The 15332-nt window shown below is 32.1% G+C and overlaps 2 protein-coding genes across 2 annotated transcripts; one reads left to right on the top strand and one right to left on the bottom strand.

Moving 5' to 3' along the window:
• Positions 1-6: 6 nt before the first annotated feature.
• On the bottom strand, positions 7-7323 carry LOC132721127 (snurportin-1-like). Its single transcript, XM_060705381.1, has 4 exons — positions 7195-7323; positions 4307-4384; positions 2865-2942; positions 7-2219 (listed from the first exon to the last, which is right to left on the bottom strand). Exons 1-4 carry the CDS (start codon positions 7228-7230, stop codon positions 1809-1811), a joined length of 603 nt encoding a protein of 200 aa, XP_060561364.1. The 5' UTR covers positions 7231-7323; the 3' UTR covers positions 7-1808.
• Positions 7324-8606: 1283 nt separating this feature from the next.
• On the top strand, positions 8607-10556 carry LOC132721126 (transcription intermediary factor 1-beta-like). Its single transcript, XM_060705380.1, has 2 exons — positions 8607-9451; positions 10355-10556. Exons 1-2 carry the CDS (start codon positions 8685-8687, stop codon positions 10554-10556), a joined length of 969 nt encoding a protein of 322 aa, XP_060561363.1. The 5' UTR covers positions 8607-8684.
• Positions 10557-15332: the final 4776 nt, after the last annotated feature.

Below are 15332 nucleotides of genomic sequence, written 5' to 3'. Positions count from 1 at the left end.
TTTTATTAAATGGAATTTCTTATCAAAATAAATGGCAATAAAACAAGCAAAACAAAAACAAAAGTAAAACAGCAATTTTTACTCAACAGTGTTTGTGCCTTTCCTTCCCTATTGTAAACATTGATTAATCAACTTGAAAGTAACATTGATTTATCAACTTGACAGTTACAATGATTTTTCATTATAGTATCTTTCCTGATACATCAACATTATAACAACCTTCCTCTTGTAAACATTGACTTATCACAATAAATAACCTTCTCCAATGTAAAAAATTATCAACATTATAAAACCTGTCAAGTGGTAAAAATTGATTTATCAAAATTTAAAAACCTTCCTGTTGTAAACATGATTTATCAACATTGAAACAATTTCCCTATTGTAAACATTGATTTATAAACATTAAAATACCTTTTCTTTTGTACAAACATAGAAATATCCTCCCTGTTATGAACATTGATTTATCAACTTGAAAGTAACATTGATTATAATATCCTTCCATTTGTAAACAATGACTTAGGAAAATATAAAATAAATGAACAAAAGGCAAAAACTCCAAAATAAGGCAAGGCAGAGTTATGGTTTTACGCACTGCACTTCTATTCAATAAGATCTATCTTTCTATAAAGTTTCGTGATGATATCTCTTATAGTTTCAGAGTTATGTCCCGGGTAAAATTCAAAGTGTAAAAATTAACAAAGGGCAATAACTCCAAAATTAGACAAGGCTGTGTTTAGGTTCTTTAGCATTGCAGTTCTATCAAATGAGATCTATCTACCTACAAAGTTTCATGGTGATATCTCTTATAGTTTTAGAGTAATCTCCAGGACAAATAGTTTTAGAGTAATGTCCAGGACAAAGTTCAAGTATAAAAATGAACAAAGGGCAAAAACTCCAAAATAAGGCAAGGCAGAGTTATGGTTCTTTCACAATGCACTTCAACACAATAAGACCTATCTACCTAAAACGTTTCATGTTGATATCTCTTATAGATTTACAGAAATGTCCTGGACAAAGTTCAAAGTGTAAAAAAAAACAAAGGGCAATAAGTCCAAAATTAGGCAAGACAGAGTTATGGTTCTTTAACAATCCACTTCTACTCAATGAGATCTACCTACCTACAAAGTTTCATGTTTGATACCTCTTATAGTTTTAGAGTAATTTACCGGACAAAGTTCAAAGTGTAAAAATAAACAAAGGGCAATAATTCAAGTATTAGGCAAGGCAGAGTTACAGTTCTTGTGCACTGCACACCTATTCAATAAGATATATCTACCTACAAAGTTTCATGTTGATACCTCTTATAGTTTTAGAGTTACGTCCCAGACAAAATTCAAAGTGTAAAAATAAACAAAGGGCAATAATTCAAAAATTAGGCACGGCAGAGTTATGGTTCTTGTGCATTGCACACCTACTTAATGAGATCTATCTACCTACAAAGTTTCATGTTGATACCTTTTGTTGTTTCAAAGTTATGTCCCCGGACAAGAAAAGCGGACGGACGGACAGAGGGAGCGACGACTATTAGCACACCTTCCGGGAGCATAAAAAAAAATTCTTTTAACAGTATCTTTTTAACAATAACTAATACAGGGATCTTCCCTATTTTGGTGCATTAAAAAAGAAAATTATCCAACTCTATCAAGGGGAAAAAATCTAAAACTAAACTAAACTTCTATAACTAAAAACGTTATATCAAACTGTTCAACAGTAAAAGAAATACATGTGCAGCTTCAATTTTCATGGTTAAAAGAACTTTAAGCACAAATTTTTGCATTATTTCATAAAATTATATTTAACTGCAATATTTATGTTACATTGTTACCATTGGCAACAACCTGGTGTTCCATATCTTCACTAACATTACTGTCATTCACGCTAGATTTTGAGATATTCCCCTCATTACTTATACTAGTATCAGAAACATCACATTCTCGACTTACATCCATCTTAAATTGTTTTGACCGATCTTGTCCACGTTTCTGTTTCCTATGCGCTTTCTTTTCCTCAAGCTCCTTCGCAAAGTGCTCTTTCCTGTCCTTCACCTGTTGCATGTGCGCAGCATACGTAGAATAGTTCGCCGGTTTCTGTTGCAACATACAATCTGGAATTTCAATGCCAAGCAGTTCTCCGACCATGTACGGTTTTAACCAAACAACTAAAGGAGATGCACCAAACGTGTAGTGGGCTTGCTTGTGGTAGAATAGACAACCATCAAACTGTAAAGATAAACAATCTGCTTCTATAAGACAAAGCACTCCACTTCCTTCTCCTGCCATAAAGGCCCCAGCCCCCACCCCTGAAGTGCAAGGTTGAACAGTAAATTTACTTTTCATAGGTCAATGAGAAATCATAGCAAGAAAACATACATTTTTTTTAAATATGTTGTATTTGTGATGACTAAAACAAGCATGTATAACACAATGATGACAGCTTTATAACACATACTCAAATTGTTTCCACTGAACTGGCTATATAGTGTGATATATCATTGATTTTCGGCTTTCAATATTGATACAAAATTTTCCATCAATGTCTGCCCTTGGAATATGATTGCTCTTGATTGTGACATAACATTGGAATAGTCATTTTGTGCCTGAAAAGTGTAGCTGGTGAAAGTAGGCATCATGTGTCCCTAGCACTTTGTGCGCAATTGGAGGCTGAAGTGGATCCTCCAACCTTCAGTTACGAAGTTTCCTATCATAAGCTTTCAGACCCTGAAAAAGTTTTCCTAATCATTTTTTAAAACATTTTGTCCACTAATTGCATTTTTATTAACCGCTGCACTTCATAAATCAATTGCCTTTAAATTCCTAAAATGTAATAATTCAGATTGCTATGATTTTAATGGTAAAACTACTTGCCTGTGTTGTTGTTGATTTAAATAACTCTTCTAGATTCTCTTTCTTACAGCTATGATACTGAAGTGGTATGAATTTGTACTGAAAAAAAAAAAAAAAAAAAATAAATATCATTCAACATAATCAGGCCCATAAGAACATGTGACTAAATCATTGCAAAATTATAATATGTTTTAACAAAAACACAACAAAAATTCACACAATTATAAGAAGGATATAAATTCAGTGCCAACATATATTTTACAATAATAATCATCTTAGACACAACCATTTTTATTAGAAATTTTTTTATATGATATACTACAGTAATGCAGACCAGTCTTGACCCTTAGAAGTCAATGACAAACTCGACACTTAAGTCAACGATAATGGTCGACGCTGCAGTCAATGACAAACTCTACACCAAAGCCACTCTGAAAGCCCAAGCTAATGTCAATGACAAACTCTACACCAAAAGCCACTCTGAAAGCCCAAGCTAAAGCCAATGACAAACTCGACACAAAAGCCAACAATAGAAAGTTGAAGCCTATGTCAATGACAAACTTGAAACATACACCAACGATAAACAAACCACGCTAAAGTCAATGACAAACTCGACACCAAAGCCACAATGAAAGCCGGCGCTAAAGCCAATGACAAACTCTACACCAAAGCCACAATGAAAGTCGGCGCTAAAGCCAATGACAAATTTGACACCAAAGCCACAATGAAAGCCGGCGCTTAAGCCAATGACAAACTCTACACCAAAGCCACAATGAAAGTCGGCGCTAAAGCCAATGACAAATTTGACACCAAAGCCACAATGAAAGTTGGCGCTAAAGCCAATGACAAACTCGACACCAAAGCTACAATGAAAGTTGGCGCTAAAGCCAATGACAAACTTGACACCAAAGCCAACAAAAGAAAGTTGAAGTCTAAGTCAATTACAAACTTGATACCAATGCCAACACTAAAAGCCGGCATTAAAGCTGATAACAAACTTGACATCTAAGCCAACAATAAAACTTGGTACAAAAGCTAAAGCCAATGACAAACTCAACACCAAAGCCAACGACAAAAGTTGACGCTAAAGTCAATGACAAAGTCGACACCTAAGCAAGCAATAATAGTCAACACCAAAGCCATTGAAAAACTCAATACTAAAGCCAACCCTAAAGCTGATGACAAACACATAGGCCAACAATAAAAGTTGACGCTAAAGTCAATGACAAGCTTGACACTTAAGCCGACGATAGTAGTCGACGCTAAAGTCAATGACAAACTTGACACCTAAGCCAATGATAAAAGCAGGCCCTAAAGCCAATGACAAAGTGGACACAGAAGCCAACGATTAAAACCGGCCCTAAAGCCAATGACAAACTTGACACCTAAGCCAATGAAAAAGCAAATAAGAGTGTCCTGACAAGAGCTCTATAGTTTTTGTTTGCAAAGTGGTGAGTACTTACTGGATTCAATTTGCTGACTTCCCCAACCTCTGGAATCTCCTGCATTTTGCTCATCATCCAGAAAAAACGAAAGTCAGTCTGAAATTATACAAAACTTTTTTGTCATACTTGACATTTTACTAGTATAAAAAATTTAACTCCTTGATTTGAAATAAAACATGTGTACTTTGAATGACTTATAGAGTAAAACTATTGCATACAGAAGTTAAATTGCATTACTTCTTCACAGCTTCTAAATAATTCCAGTTTTTTGTTATTTTTTGAAGTTTTTTTTTTTCTAAACAAAAAGAAACATTACTGAATACTAAATATCATCATATAGGTAAGTTAGACCATGAAACAAGTTAATACAACATATAAGAGTATATTGTATATTCAATAAATTTAGTGTTCTGGAACTAACCAGTACTGGTTTCAATTAAGGTAACATGGCCGTGGCCAAAGTAGGGCATATATCTAGAAAATAGTTTCACCATTGTACTAATCCTGTTTCTTGCCTAACTGACATAACTACGAGCTGTCATCGATAGAAACAATATTGATATAGCCTTGATATTTTTTCTGTCGATCAATAATCGATACACATTTGAAAAAAATGATATTCTATATAAGCTGATTAAATGTCTAGAAAAAGAAAATATGAAATTCATCCTATAGAAACAAACATGTATATTGAAACAGGTGTCCATGCCTAGAACTATCTTGTTGTTACGTAATGGACATATTTCATAGCAGTGTTGACAAAAAGGTCATGGCTGAGTGGTTAACTCGTCGGACTAGTAATCTATTGATCACTAGCCGAATGTGTTCAAACCCCGTTGGGAGCAAGTCCTTGTTTCCTTGAGCAAGAAACTTTACACTCATTGCTCAGTACTGGTTGGTTCTAGAAACTGATTCAAGTGTATCTATAAGCTTATCTAAGCTTCCTACACAATTGAACTAAAATAAATTTTGTACAAGAGGGCCATGATTGCCCTGAGGTCGCTCACCTGTGGGCCAATTTTTACCCAAGGGCTTTTATTTGAACAGACTTGGTAGACACCCATAAGAAGATGTTTCATGCTAAACATCTAATTTCAAGCTCATTGGGTTTTTTAAAAGAAGATTTTTTAAGTTTTTACTATACACATATAGTTAAAAACAATGACACCCCTGGGGCAAGGCCAGTTTTGACCCCCAGGCTTTTATTTGAACAAACTTTGTAGATATTTACTTAAAAATGTTTCATGTATAATATCTAAACTCAAGCTATTTGGGATTTTTCAAAGAAGATTTTCAAGTTTTTGCTATACACATATAAGGAAAATCAATAACCCCTGGGACGGGGCCAGTTTTGACCCAAGGGCTTTTATTTGAACATACTTGGTAGACACCCATTTGAACATGTTTCATGCTAAATATCTTAGCTCTAGCTCTTTGAGTTCTTTAAAAGAAGATTTTTTAAGTTTTTACTATATGCATAAAGGGAAAATCAATGACCCCCTAGGGCGGGGCCAATTTTGACCCCAGGGCTTTTATTTGAACAAACTTGGTAGACACTCATTAGAAGATGTTTCATGCTAAATATCTTAGCTCTAGCTCTTTGGGTTCTTTAAAAGAAGATTTTTTAAGTTTTTACTATATGCATATTGGGAAAATCAATGACCCCCCGGGGCGGGGCCAATTTTGACCCCAGGGCTTTTATTTGAACAAACTTGGTAGACACTCACTAGAAGATATTTCATGTCAAATATCTTAGCTCTAGCTCTTTGGGTTCTTTAAAAGAAGATTTTTTAAGTTTTTACTATATGCATATAGGGAAAATCTATGACCCCCTGGGGCAGGGCCAATTTTGACCTCAGGGCTTTTATTTGAGCAAACTTGGTAGACACTCATTAGAAGATGTTTCATGCTAAATATCTTAGCTCTAGCTCTTTGAGTTCTTTAAAAGAAGATTTTTTAAGTTTTTACTATATGCATATAGGGAAAATCAATGACCCCCTGGGGCGGGGCCAATTTTGACCCCAGGGCTTTTATTTGAACAAACTTGGTAGACATTCACTAGAAGATGTTTCATGCCAAATATCTAAGCTCTAGCTTTTACAGTTCTTTAATAGAAGATTTTTTAAGTTTTTACTATATGCATATAGGGAAAATCAATGACCCCCCGGGGCGGGGCCAATTTTGACCCCAGGGCTTTTATTTGAACAAACTTGGTAGACACTCACTAGAAGATGTTTCATGCCAAATATCTTAGCTCTAGCTCTTTTTTGGGTTCTTTAAAAGAAGATTTTTTAAGTTTTTACTATATTGCATATAGGGAAAATCAATGACCCCCTGGGGCGGGGCCAATTTTGACCCTAGGGCTTTTATTTGAACAAACTTGGTAGACACTCATTAGAAGATGTTTCATGCCAAATATCTAAGCTCTAGCTCTTACGGTTCTTTAAAAGAAGATATTTAAAGATTTTTCTTTCGGTTGCCATGGCAACCAGAGTTCTGCATGAAATGGAATTCTTTGAACAATCTTGATAGAGCTTCATACATAGAGTATTCCTGCCAAGTTTCATTAACATTGGCCTTGCGGTATCATAGAAGATGTCCTTAGAATATTTAAAATGTGGACAGACGACTGACGACGGACGCCATTTGGTTGGCCATCCTAAAAGCTCACCTGCACTTTGTGCAAGGTGAGCTAATAAACCAAAAAGGTCAGAAAAAAGTCATGCAATATGGACACATCTTAAATTGTATCAACTGTATATGTATTTTACTGAAATCAATTAAACAGGAAAATTATTGACATGTAATGATCGTTATATTGGTTATCACATATCAATAATTTGTCAATATCCTTTGCACTGAATCAATGACAGCTCTACAAATCACTGTGTTAGAATTATACTTACATCACTATCATAAACAGGGTGGTCCTTCCAATTCATGATGTCCAGCACATAGAATGTTTTCTCTATTTCATGATATATGCAATCCAATATGGCATTTTCTGAAAAGTTATACCATTACATGTTAATCATTCATTTGGTGCCATATTTTGAAGAAGACAGCTAAAATTACTAATGGAGTTACCTGGATAGAACTATATATTAATAGTAAAAGATATACTTTGCTCATCTTTTGGTAAAATAGTTTTATTGCAGAAATCTAGTAAATTCCAAATGAATATGCCTCATTGGAATAAGTGAATATTAAACAAACTTTTCAGGCCACTGCATTCCCTACTACAGGTTAAGTTAATTTTGTCATTCCTTAAAATATAAAGAGCTGTCAAATTAGTAATGTTCTCTAATCTTTTCTTGTAGGAAAGGGGCATTATTATGCACAAAAACCCATGACATGATCTTCCATGTCAAACCTTTACTAATTATCATAATTTGAATCATTTGATGTCAAAATCATAAGCATGAGCATGTTTCGTGTGTTAAAATCTTCTTTATAATAGCCTGATTACATGTCAAGATCGATTAATAATTAAAGATTTTGACTTATCACGATCTTGACTTTAACATAATAAATCTTGAAATAATCATAAACTATTTTGACTTACTCATAACATATGTTATCTTATTTATAATCTATTTAGATATATTCATAGTTTATCTTGACTTATTCATAGCTTACCTTGACTTATACATGGTTTACCTTGTCTTATTCATAGTTTATCTCGACTTATTCATAGTATATCTTTACTTATTCATAGTTTTTCTTGACTTATTCATAGTGTATTCTTGACTTATTCATAGTTTACCTTGACTTATTCATAGTTAATTCATAGTTTTTTATAAAAACACAAACAGTGTTTAATCCAATTAAAATTTGAGTATTATCAAAAAGTTTTGAGACGACACCTACTGTATTTTCCATGATAATTCTTATATTAAAAATAATATAAAATAAATGTTTAGCAATTTCAAATTATAAGATTGTGTACAAGAAGATAAAGTAAACAGTGAAAATTGAGAATGTATACACAAATTTCAAAATATTACAAAAAAGATGAAAAATTACATTTTTGTATATATATTACATGAAAAACAGAGTCAAAACATTTTGTAAAGTTAAACCATGTATATTTATTTTGACATGCATTTATAATCTCATGACCTTGTAGTTTTGCTTATCTTAACAAGTGCTATTTATAAGTCCAATATCAATAACATAAAAAAGAAATAGATACCACTTTAAACCATATTTTCTACACGCATTTGAAAACAAGAACAATAAATTGTCAATGAACGGATTTAAACTTTCTCATTTGAACAATTTTAAACACAACTAAATAGACAGTACTGTATAATAAATTCATGCTTTAATTTTTTTTTAAAAATCATGGCTCAATCCAGGATAGACTTCAGTGCTTCACTAACACAGGACTCTGATGAAGTTCAGGAAATGTTTTTGTGAACATTGTGATAAACATGACAAGCAATATGTTCCTGCAGAGGGATTTTGTGAAGACTGTGTTGAGTACCTGTGTGGAATTTGCCTTAAATTTCATAAACGATATATGCCTACTCATACCACAAAGGATAATGATAACATGCCACAGGATTTCTGTCTAGAGAAATGTTCTGTCCATCAAGATGAACTAGTTAAGTTCTATTGTCAAGCTTGTAAGAAATTTGCCTGTACTGAATGCAAGACACAAGACCATGGGAACTGTAGTATGATCAGCCATTTGCCAACTCTTGTTCCCGGAATTGAAAACAGCCAAGAAATCAAAGAACTTTATGAAAATCTTAATGAGTTAATGAAAGATTTAGAAAATACAGAAGAGCAAGTGAACATAAACAAGAAGGAGATTGCTTCACAAGAAACAAAGATATTAGATAAAGTTATGAAAAAGAAAAAAGAAATACTGTCAGCATTTGAAAAACATCAGAAAGAAATAATTCAAGACTTTGAGAAGAAAATAGAAGAAACCTTAAAAGGACTTAAACAGGAGAAAAAAGAGAAGATTGAAAAATTACAAGAACATCAAAGGAAACTAGAAAAGTTATTAAATGATGAGGAGAATGAAATAAAGAAGAAAATTGAAATCATAAAAAGGAATGACAAGAAAGTTTTGAAGACGATTACTGAAGAAACCTCCAAAATGAAAACAAAACTAAACACTATATCACAGAAACTGGTTTCATCATCAAGGTACAATCAAAGATTTTCAACTCTTTTTTGCTTGGAAAAAGGGGCAAGAAATCATTTAACAATTGAAAAAAAAAATTTTAGGGGGTCAACAATTTAAAAAAAATTCTATTCCCCCCTTTTCTACAAAATTGAAAAAGCACGCTTCGAAAAAAAATTTAACCCGAATTAAAAACAAATTTTGATAAATTTTTCCCCTTTCCAAGAAAAATACACAAGTTCGGAAAATAACAAGAAAATGCTAAAATTATTACACAGATATTAAAGTTTAAAGGTAAATTTTGAATTTTCTTTAAAGCCCTTTTATCAAAAGGGAAAACTGTCTTCTAAATTTTTTCATTTTTGACTCTGGGGAAAACTAGTTTTTTTTTCAAGGGGATTTGACAGTCCTACTACATCATATGATAAAATTTTGACCTGCCTTTTTAAAACCCTTGGGTTCCTCTTTTAAAATTGACAAATAAAAAAAGCTTTCCCACCAAAAATTTCCTAGATTTTTGGAAAATAAAACTGATTTAAAATTTTCCTTTAAATTTTTTTGACAGTGAACCAAACTGAAAATATGAATAGGAGAGGTTTTCCCCTGGTTTTGCCTTTTAGTTTAAAAAAACCCAAACTTTATAGTATCTTACATTAAACCACCCCGTTTAAAAGTGAATACTTTTGGGGCATGTCTGGTAAAGTATTTTGGGAAAAAATTTTTAAAAAAGAACGCCCTGGGAAGTCTGGGTTGTTTGTCCTTTTTTTACTTTTTCAGTCAGTGCAGACAAAACAGGTTATATTTTTTATCTTGAAATTTGGAGAAGAAAATTGTTTATAGGTTTAACCCCTTTTGGAAAGAAGTTCCCAAAGGGCCCTTTAAAAAGGGTGATCAGCTGAAAAAACCATGTAAATGACTGTAGATAGGTCTGGGACAGTGTTTGTATGCGGATATTCTCCACACAATATACATCAATTATCATCTGACCTGACCAAGGTGAAGATTCTACTGGGTAAAGAACAAGGAATAATTGGACCATCAGGTGTGGCATACTGCCAGAATACAAACAGATTGTATGTGTGTCAATATGCTAATAACATTAAAGTGTATGATTTATCACTGGAATAAAACTATTTCTATCTGAATAGCCTGCAGAAAATACTTGAAAAATATTATATATTGAATTTCATTCCATATTTCTCTAAATTGCAAAAGCATTATTATGATGAATTTTAAAATAAAAGATGTATGTATTATACTTGTGTATTTCTTGTAGTGTTGTCATATTTATCTGTTTATAGATTTGATCATTTAAAGGAATACTCAGGCAAATAAATGACAAAAATATTAAAGTGATTTAATGTATTCAAATAACGCTTAAAATGACATTTTTTAAAGTCACAGGATGAATTTCTGTATAAATTCTATATATTTTGAGTTTGAAGCGTAATATATATCTAGATATATTGAACGTAGTTCAGACGCCAACAGAGTAACCGAGTAAAACAAATAATGTGACTTGAACAAACCCTGGAAATAACAGATATTGTGGATAGTGTAAGAATGAAACAAGTCTAAGTCATTTATTTGATATGTTCTTTAACGTTTCCAGTGTTCACTGTGGCCACTATTGTGAAATCTAAAAGCTCTAACCTGACCCACGTGGGTCAAGTTAAGAAACCAGCATTTTATTCTTTATAATGAGAAGTTTTGAATTTATTTTGAGGACATTTACAAAATAATTAATGAAAAAACGAAGAAATGAAAATTTTGCCTGTGTCTCCCTTTAAGCCAATAACTGGTTAGAAAATTTAATAACTGGTAGCCAGGCTAGTATTAGGCCAACATAAAAAAAAATTATTATTTCAAAATAATACAATGTTTGTGTCTTCATGACAAGTTATGACATTTAATTTGTTTGTATTTTATTTGTATTTTTTTTCTGACTGCACAGAATGTCTTATAATGAAATGGACAATAGTAATTCTATAATTGAATATCTTTTGTAATCATTGTTGAGTACAGCAAAATACAAACAAAATTTGATATTTTAGAATTAAAGAAATCTTTTATAATGACCGGTTAAACACTTAACAGGGTTATCAAGTCACCGTTTATACAAGCCAACCGTAACATCCCATTTTTTGTGTCATTAGCGACTTACTTCATGCTTGAGAAATATGAGAACAATTTAGTCTACAGGCCTTAAACATTTAAATCTGAGCTTTTTGTACATTTTATTTAAATTAATGATTCTTTGTACTTTATGATTAACCTATAATTCTTTTATTTTTTTCTCTATAAATTTATGCAGTGATTTTTCCTGCATATTTGTGAAACCTCAATGTAAGCTACAAGCTTTATTTTTGTCACTAAATGTTTAGATGAATAAATTTATAAATGTACCTACCTCCTGTATATATTACTATCAGATCAGATTTGTTTTGTAATTAAAGGTATATTATATCATTCAGTGTGTATTGTTTTCATATCTACACTTTGATTTCTTAAAAAGTAACTGCAATATTTATTAATAAGATTAAATCTAATATCAAATAAATTTTTTGGAATTAAGAATGTTCTTTTTCATTTCATAATGTAATCACTCTTAGAAACAAGAGCCGCTTGAACCGGGTGATGCTCCCTGAACAGGTTTTGACACAGAGAAACTACTTCTTGTTGATATCTCGTGTAGTTTCAGAGTTATGTTCCGGACAAAGTTCAGTGTAAAAATAAAGAAAGGACAATAACTCTTATATGAGGCAAGGCATAGTTACAATTTTTATGAAGTGCACATCTTCCCAATGAGATCTATCTACCTACAGAGTTTCTTGTTGATATCTCTAATAGTTTCCTCATGTAAGCACGGACGAACATTCACCGAATATTACATCAAAAGTGGCAACTAAGTTGAGCTCACTGCAAGCAGGTTCAACAATAAATGATGAATTATATATATCCAAACAGATGGAAGCATGCACACAAGCACGGACGAACATAAAATGAACTTTACGCAAAAAATGGCAACTAAGTTGAGCTCAATGCAAATGGGTTTGACAATAAACGATGTATATCAGTGAAATATGAATATCTGGTAACATCTGGATAATGCATTGTATTCAAAATACAATAACTTCAAATCTAGAGAAAATCTTAACAGATATATATTACAGTTTTAAAATCTTACAATAATAAGTATGATTAGAGTATGATCTCCCAAAAGTCTCTCAAAACAACAAAAAACAACAATAACTTTGTAGAATTCAAATTGATAGATCCCTTGCTATTGTTATAATGTCTCTATGTACATGTATTTTTCATGTTGTTTCCGTGTCTTTATTCTTTAACCTGCGGGCAGCAACCAAATCTACCCATAGCAACCAGTGCAGACCAAGATCAGCAAGCATATCCATGCCATTTGATCATGTTCTGCACTATTTTCTTATTTAGTCAAAATACATTCGAAATTTCCCTCAAAATGATAAATAGTTTTGTCAAAATTTAAATAAGGGCATTTAAGATATTTAGCATGGTAAGAGTTAAAGGTATACATGTATGTATTTACTGCATTATTAAGTAGGGAAGTGTTCCTTTTACTGTTGCTTGGGTGGTGTTGATGGTAGTGGAGTTTGTGGAGTTACATGTAAAGCAACTTGCTTCCAGATTCATGCTTACTTTCATGAATTTTTTTTAAATGTATTAAAAAGTTAAATATTGTCGAGTGACCAAAGAAAAGTACATTTAATTTACACATTGTAAACAGTACTTAAAATCTACAAGAAATACCAAAAATAGGTTAAAATATGCAAAAATAGCCCTTACATCTTTAGTTTAGTTGTATAAATATGGTGAATTATATTGCAAAATAGGTCATTAATTGCATATAACATGTTAATTATTTCTTGAATTGTGTATATTTTTATTTTTCTTAAAATCATAGTACATTTTTCACAAGAAAATGAAATATTTGAAATATTTTAGCTTATCTGATGGCAAGCAGCTTAAAGTGATAATATCACTGTTTCCAGCTCTATTGTTGGAAAATTAAGACTCAATTGACCCATTTATATTTAACTTTCTTCCAGTATCAGGGATTTGAGTGTCTTCTTGAAAATCTAGCTTCTGTACGCTGGCTATAGATACATATGACCAACTGTTTGACAAAAAAAGTATAAACAGTTTTGAATAACTTGAAAACCTTTTTATTTTCTACATCAAAGGGGTTATTTATAAGCTTTTTGTACATCCATTCACAAAAGCATTAATGTAGTTGTTGTTTTTGGTTGTTTTTAGAACAGACAACATCTAAGATGAAAGCAGGCAAGATGCTTTATAATTCAGGAAAGCAGATAAATCTAACAGACAAGATGATGTTATATAATCAATGCTATATTCTATAATCAACTTATTTGGTTGATTTCCTTCTTTCGTTTGCTGTCTGCATCACAAATTTTCGGCTCAATATATCCCCGACAAATTGATTCCTTTGAGATGCTTCTGCAAGCATTCGTTCAGGGCAATAATATAAATGTACAAATAAACATTCACTTGTCTGGTAAACTGAATAATCCAAGATCTCATATAATATGTCACCTTAGTGCAGTAATGGGTTAACTTCTATTAAATTATATAAGGAGTTAAGCCATTTCTGCACTAAGGTGATGATAATATGAACCTGTAAGCTCACTGAAGCAGTTAAAAAGGTTTATAAACATTTTTCGAATTAGAATTTGTAAAATGAATTTGGCCTTATCAAATTTGGAACAGTTCAATATTTGCCTAACCTTGCTGAAAACTAAAGTGATTTAATTCTGCTTCTACTTCTGCCATCAGTATTATAGACAGGTCAGCCTTCATACAGTGCAGAAATTCAGGTTGAAAGTTCATTAATGAGATATCAGAGTAAAAACTTAAAGCTATACAAATCACACTGAAGAAGATATAAACATGTTTATTTGTTTATCTTTTTGTTGTAGTTGTTGTTCAAATTTTAAGTCACAACTACACTGTTAAGGCAACTGTTCAGTTCTACTGGTAGAGTAAGACTTTGTGACTCCGCTGCATGTAGTGTTTCAAGCATGAGAGGGAACATAAGTTGATACAATAAAATTCTTTCTATTAGCAAGACAGCTTCTTCATAATTATGAAAGAATTCTAAGTCTCAAGCACAATTAAATTCCCCGACAATCAGTTCAGAAACAGCAATAATTCTCTCAAAATTAGTGCTAGAGTTATGGGCCTTGGAAAGTGATTTTTATTATGATCTCAAATAAAGATGTGAATTTCCAAGCAAACATCTTAAATGGTGGTGCTGTACAGGAAATTAACATATAAAAACTTTAACCAAAGTGTTACACTTACCCTAACACCCAATAGAGTAGGATAGTATCTTCAAATAGTCGAAATAAAAAATGATCATAAAATTCATTCCTTAGGAACATTTTCCATATCAATAAACTTTCCTTTGTGAGAGCAGCAGGCATTTTTTCAGGCTTTATCTTCTCCAGGACTACTGAGTCATGTCTGACATGAAAACAATAAAGAATCTGACACTCAAAGTGGTATTCGCACTCACAACCTACCCTCCTACCCATCAACCTACCAAGGGGCAGAATGATTCAAAGAAACCTTGACTACTCATCTACCTAGTTTAGATATGTAAAATAATACCATAAAATAACAGCATGGAATATGTAAATATGAAATTAATATGACATTTATTTTTTCATTTTATACTTACAGAACATAAGTTATGACACCTATACTCCACATATCAGTTTGTACAGACAATGGCTCAAAACTAATAACTTCAGGTGCTGCAAAAAATAACACAAAATGATTATAATGGTTATGTGCATTTATTCTATCATATCTAGATTTAAACAACATACTGGTGTATGGTCT

The sequence above is a fragment of the Ruditapes philippinarum genome, unplaced genomic scaffold, assembly GCF_026571515.1.
Source record: "Ruditapes philippinarum isolate M1 unplaced genomic scaffold, ASM2657151v2 ctg17706_1_1_1_1, whole genome shotgun sequence".
Taxonomy (NCBI): domain Eukaryota; kingdom Metazoa; phylum Mollusca; class Bivalvia; order Venerida; family Veneridae; genus Ruditapes; species Ruditapes philippinarum.
The sequence above is the reverse complement of the archived record's forward strand: the minus strand, read 5'-3'. Positions and strand labels throughout refer to the sequence as shown.

Coding starts and splice junctions, on each gene's coding strand:
- LOC132721127 (XM_060705381.1), bottom strand. CDS start 7,230: ATGAATTGGAAGGACCACCCTGTTTATGATAGTGAT. Junction 4,385..7,194: donor ACCCTGTTTATGATAGTGAT/GTAAGTATAATT, acceptor GTATAATTTCAG/ACTGACTTTCGTTTTTTCTG. Junction 2,943..4,306: donor AAGTCAGCAAATTGAATCCA/GTAAGTACTCAC, acceptor TTTTTTTTTCAG/TACAAATTCATACCACTTCA.
- LOC132721126 (XM_060705380.1), top strand. CDS start 8,685: ATGAAGTTCAGGAAATGTTTTTGTGAACATTGTGATAAACATGACAAG. Junction 9,452..10,354: donor AAACTGGTTTCATCATCAAG/GTACAATCAAAG, acceptor GACTGTAGATAG/GTCTGGGACAGTGTTTGTAT.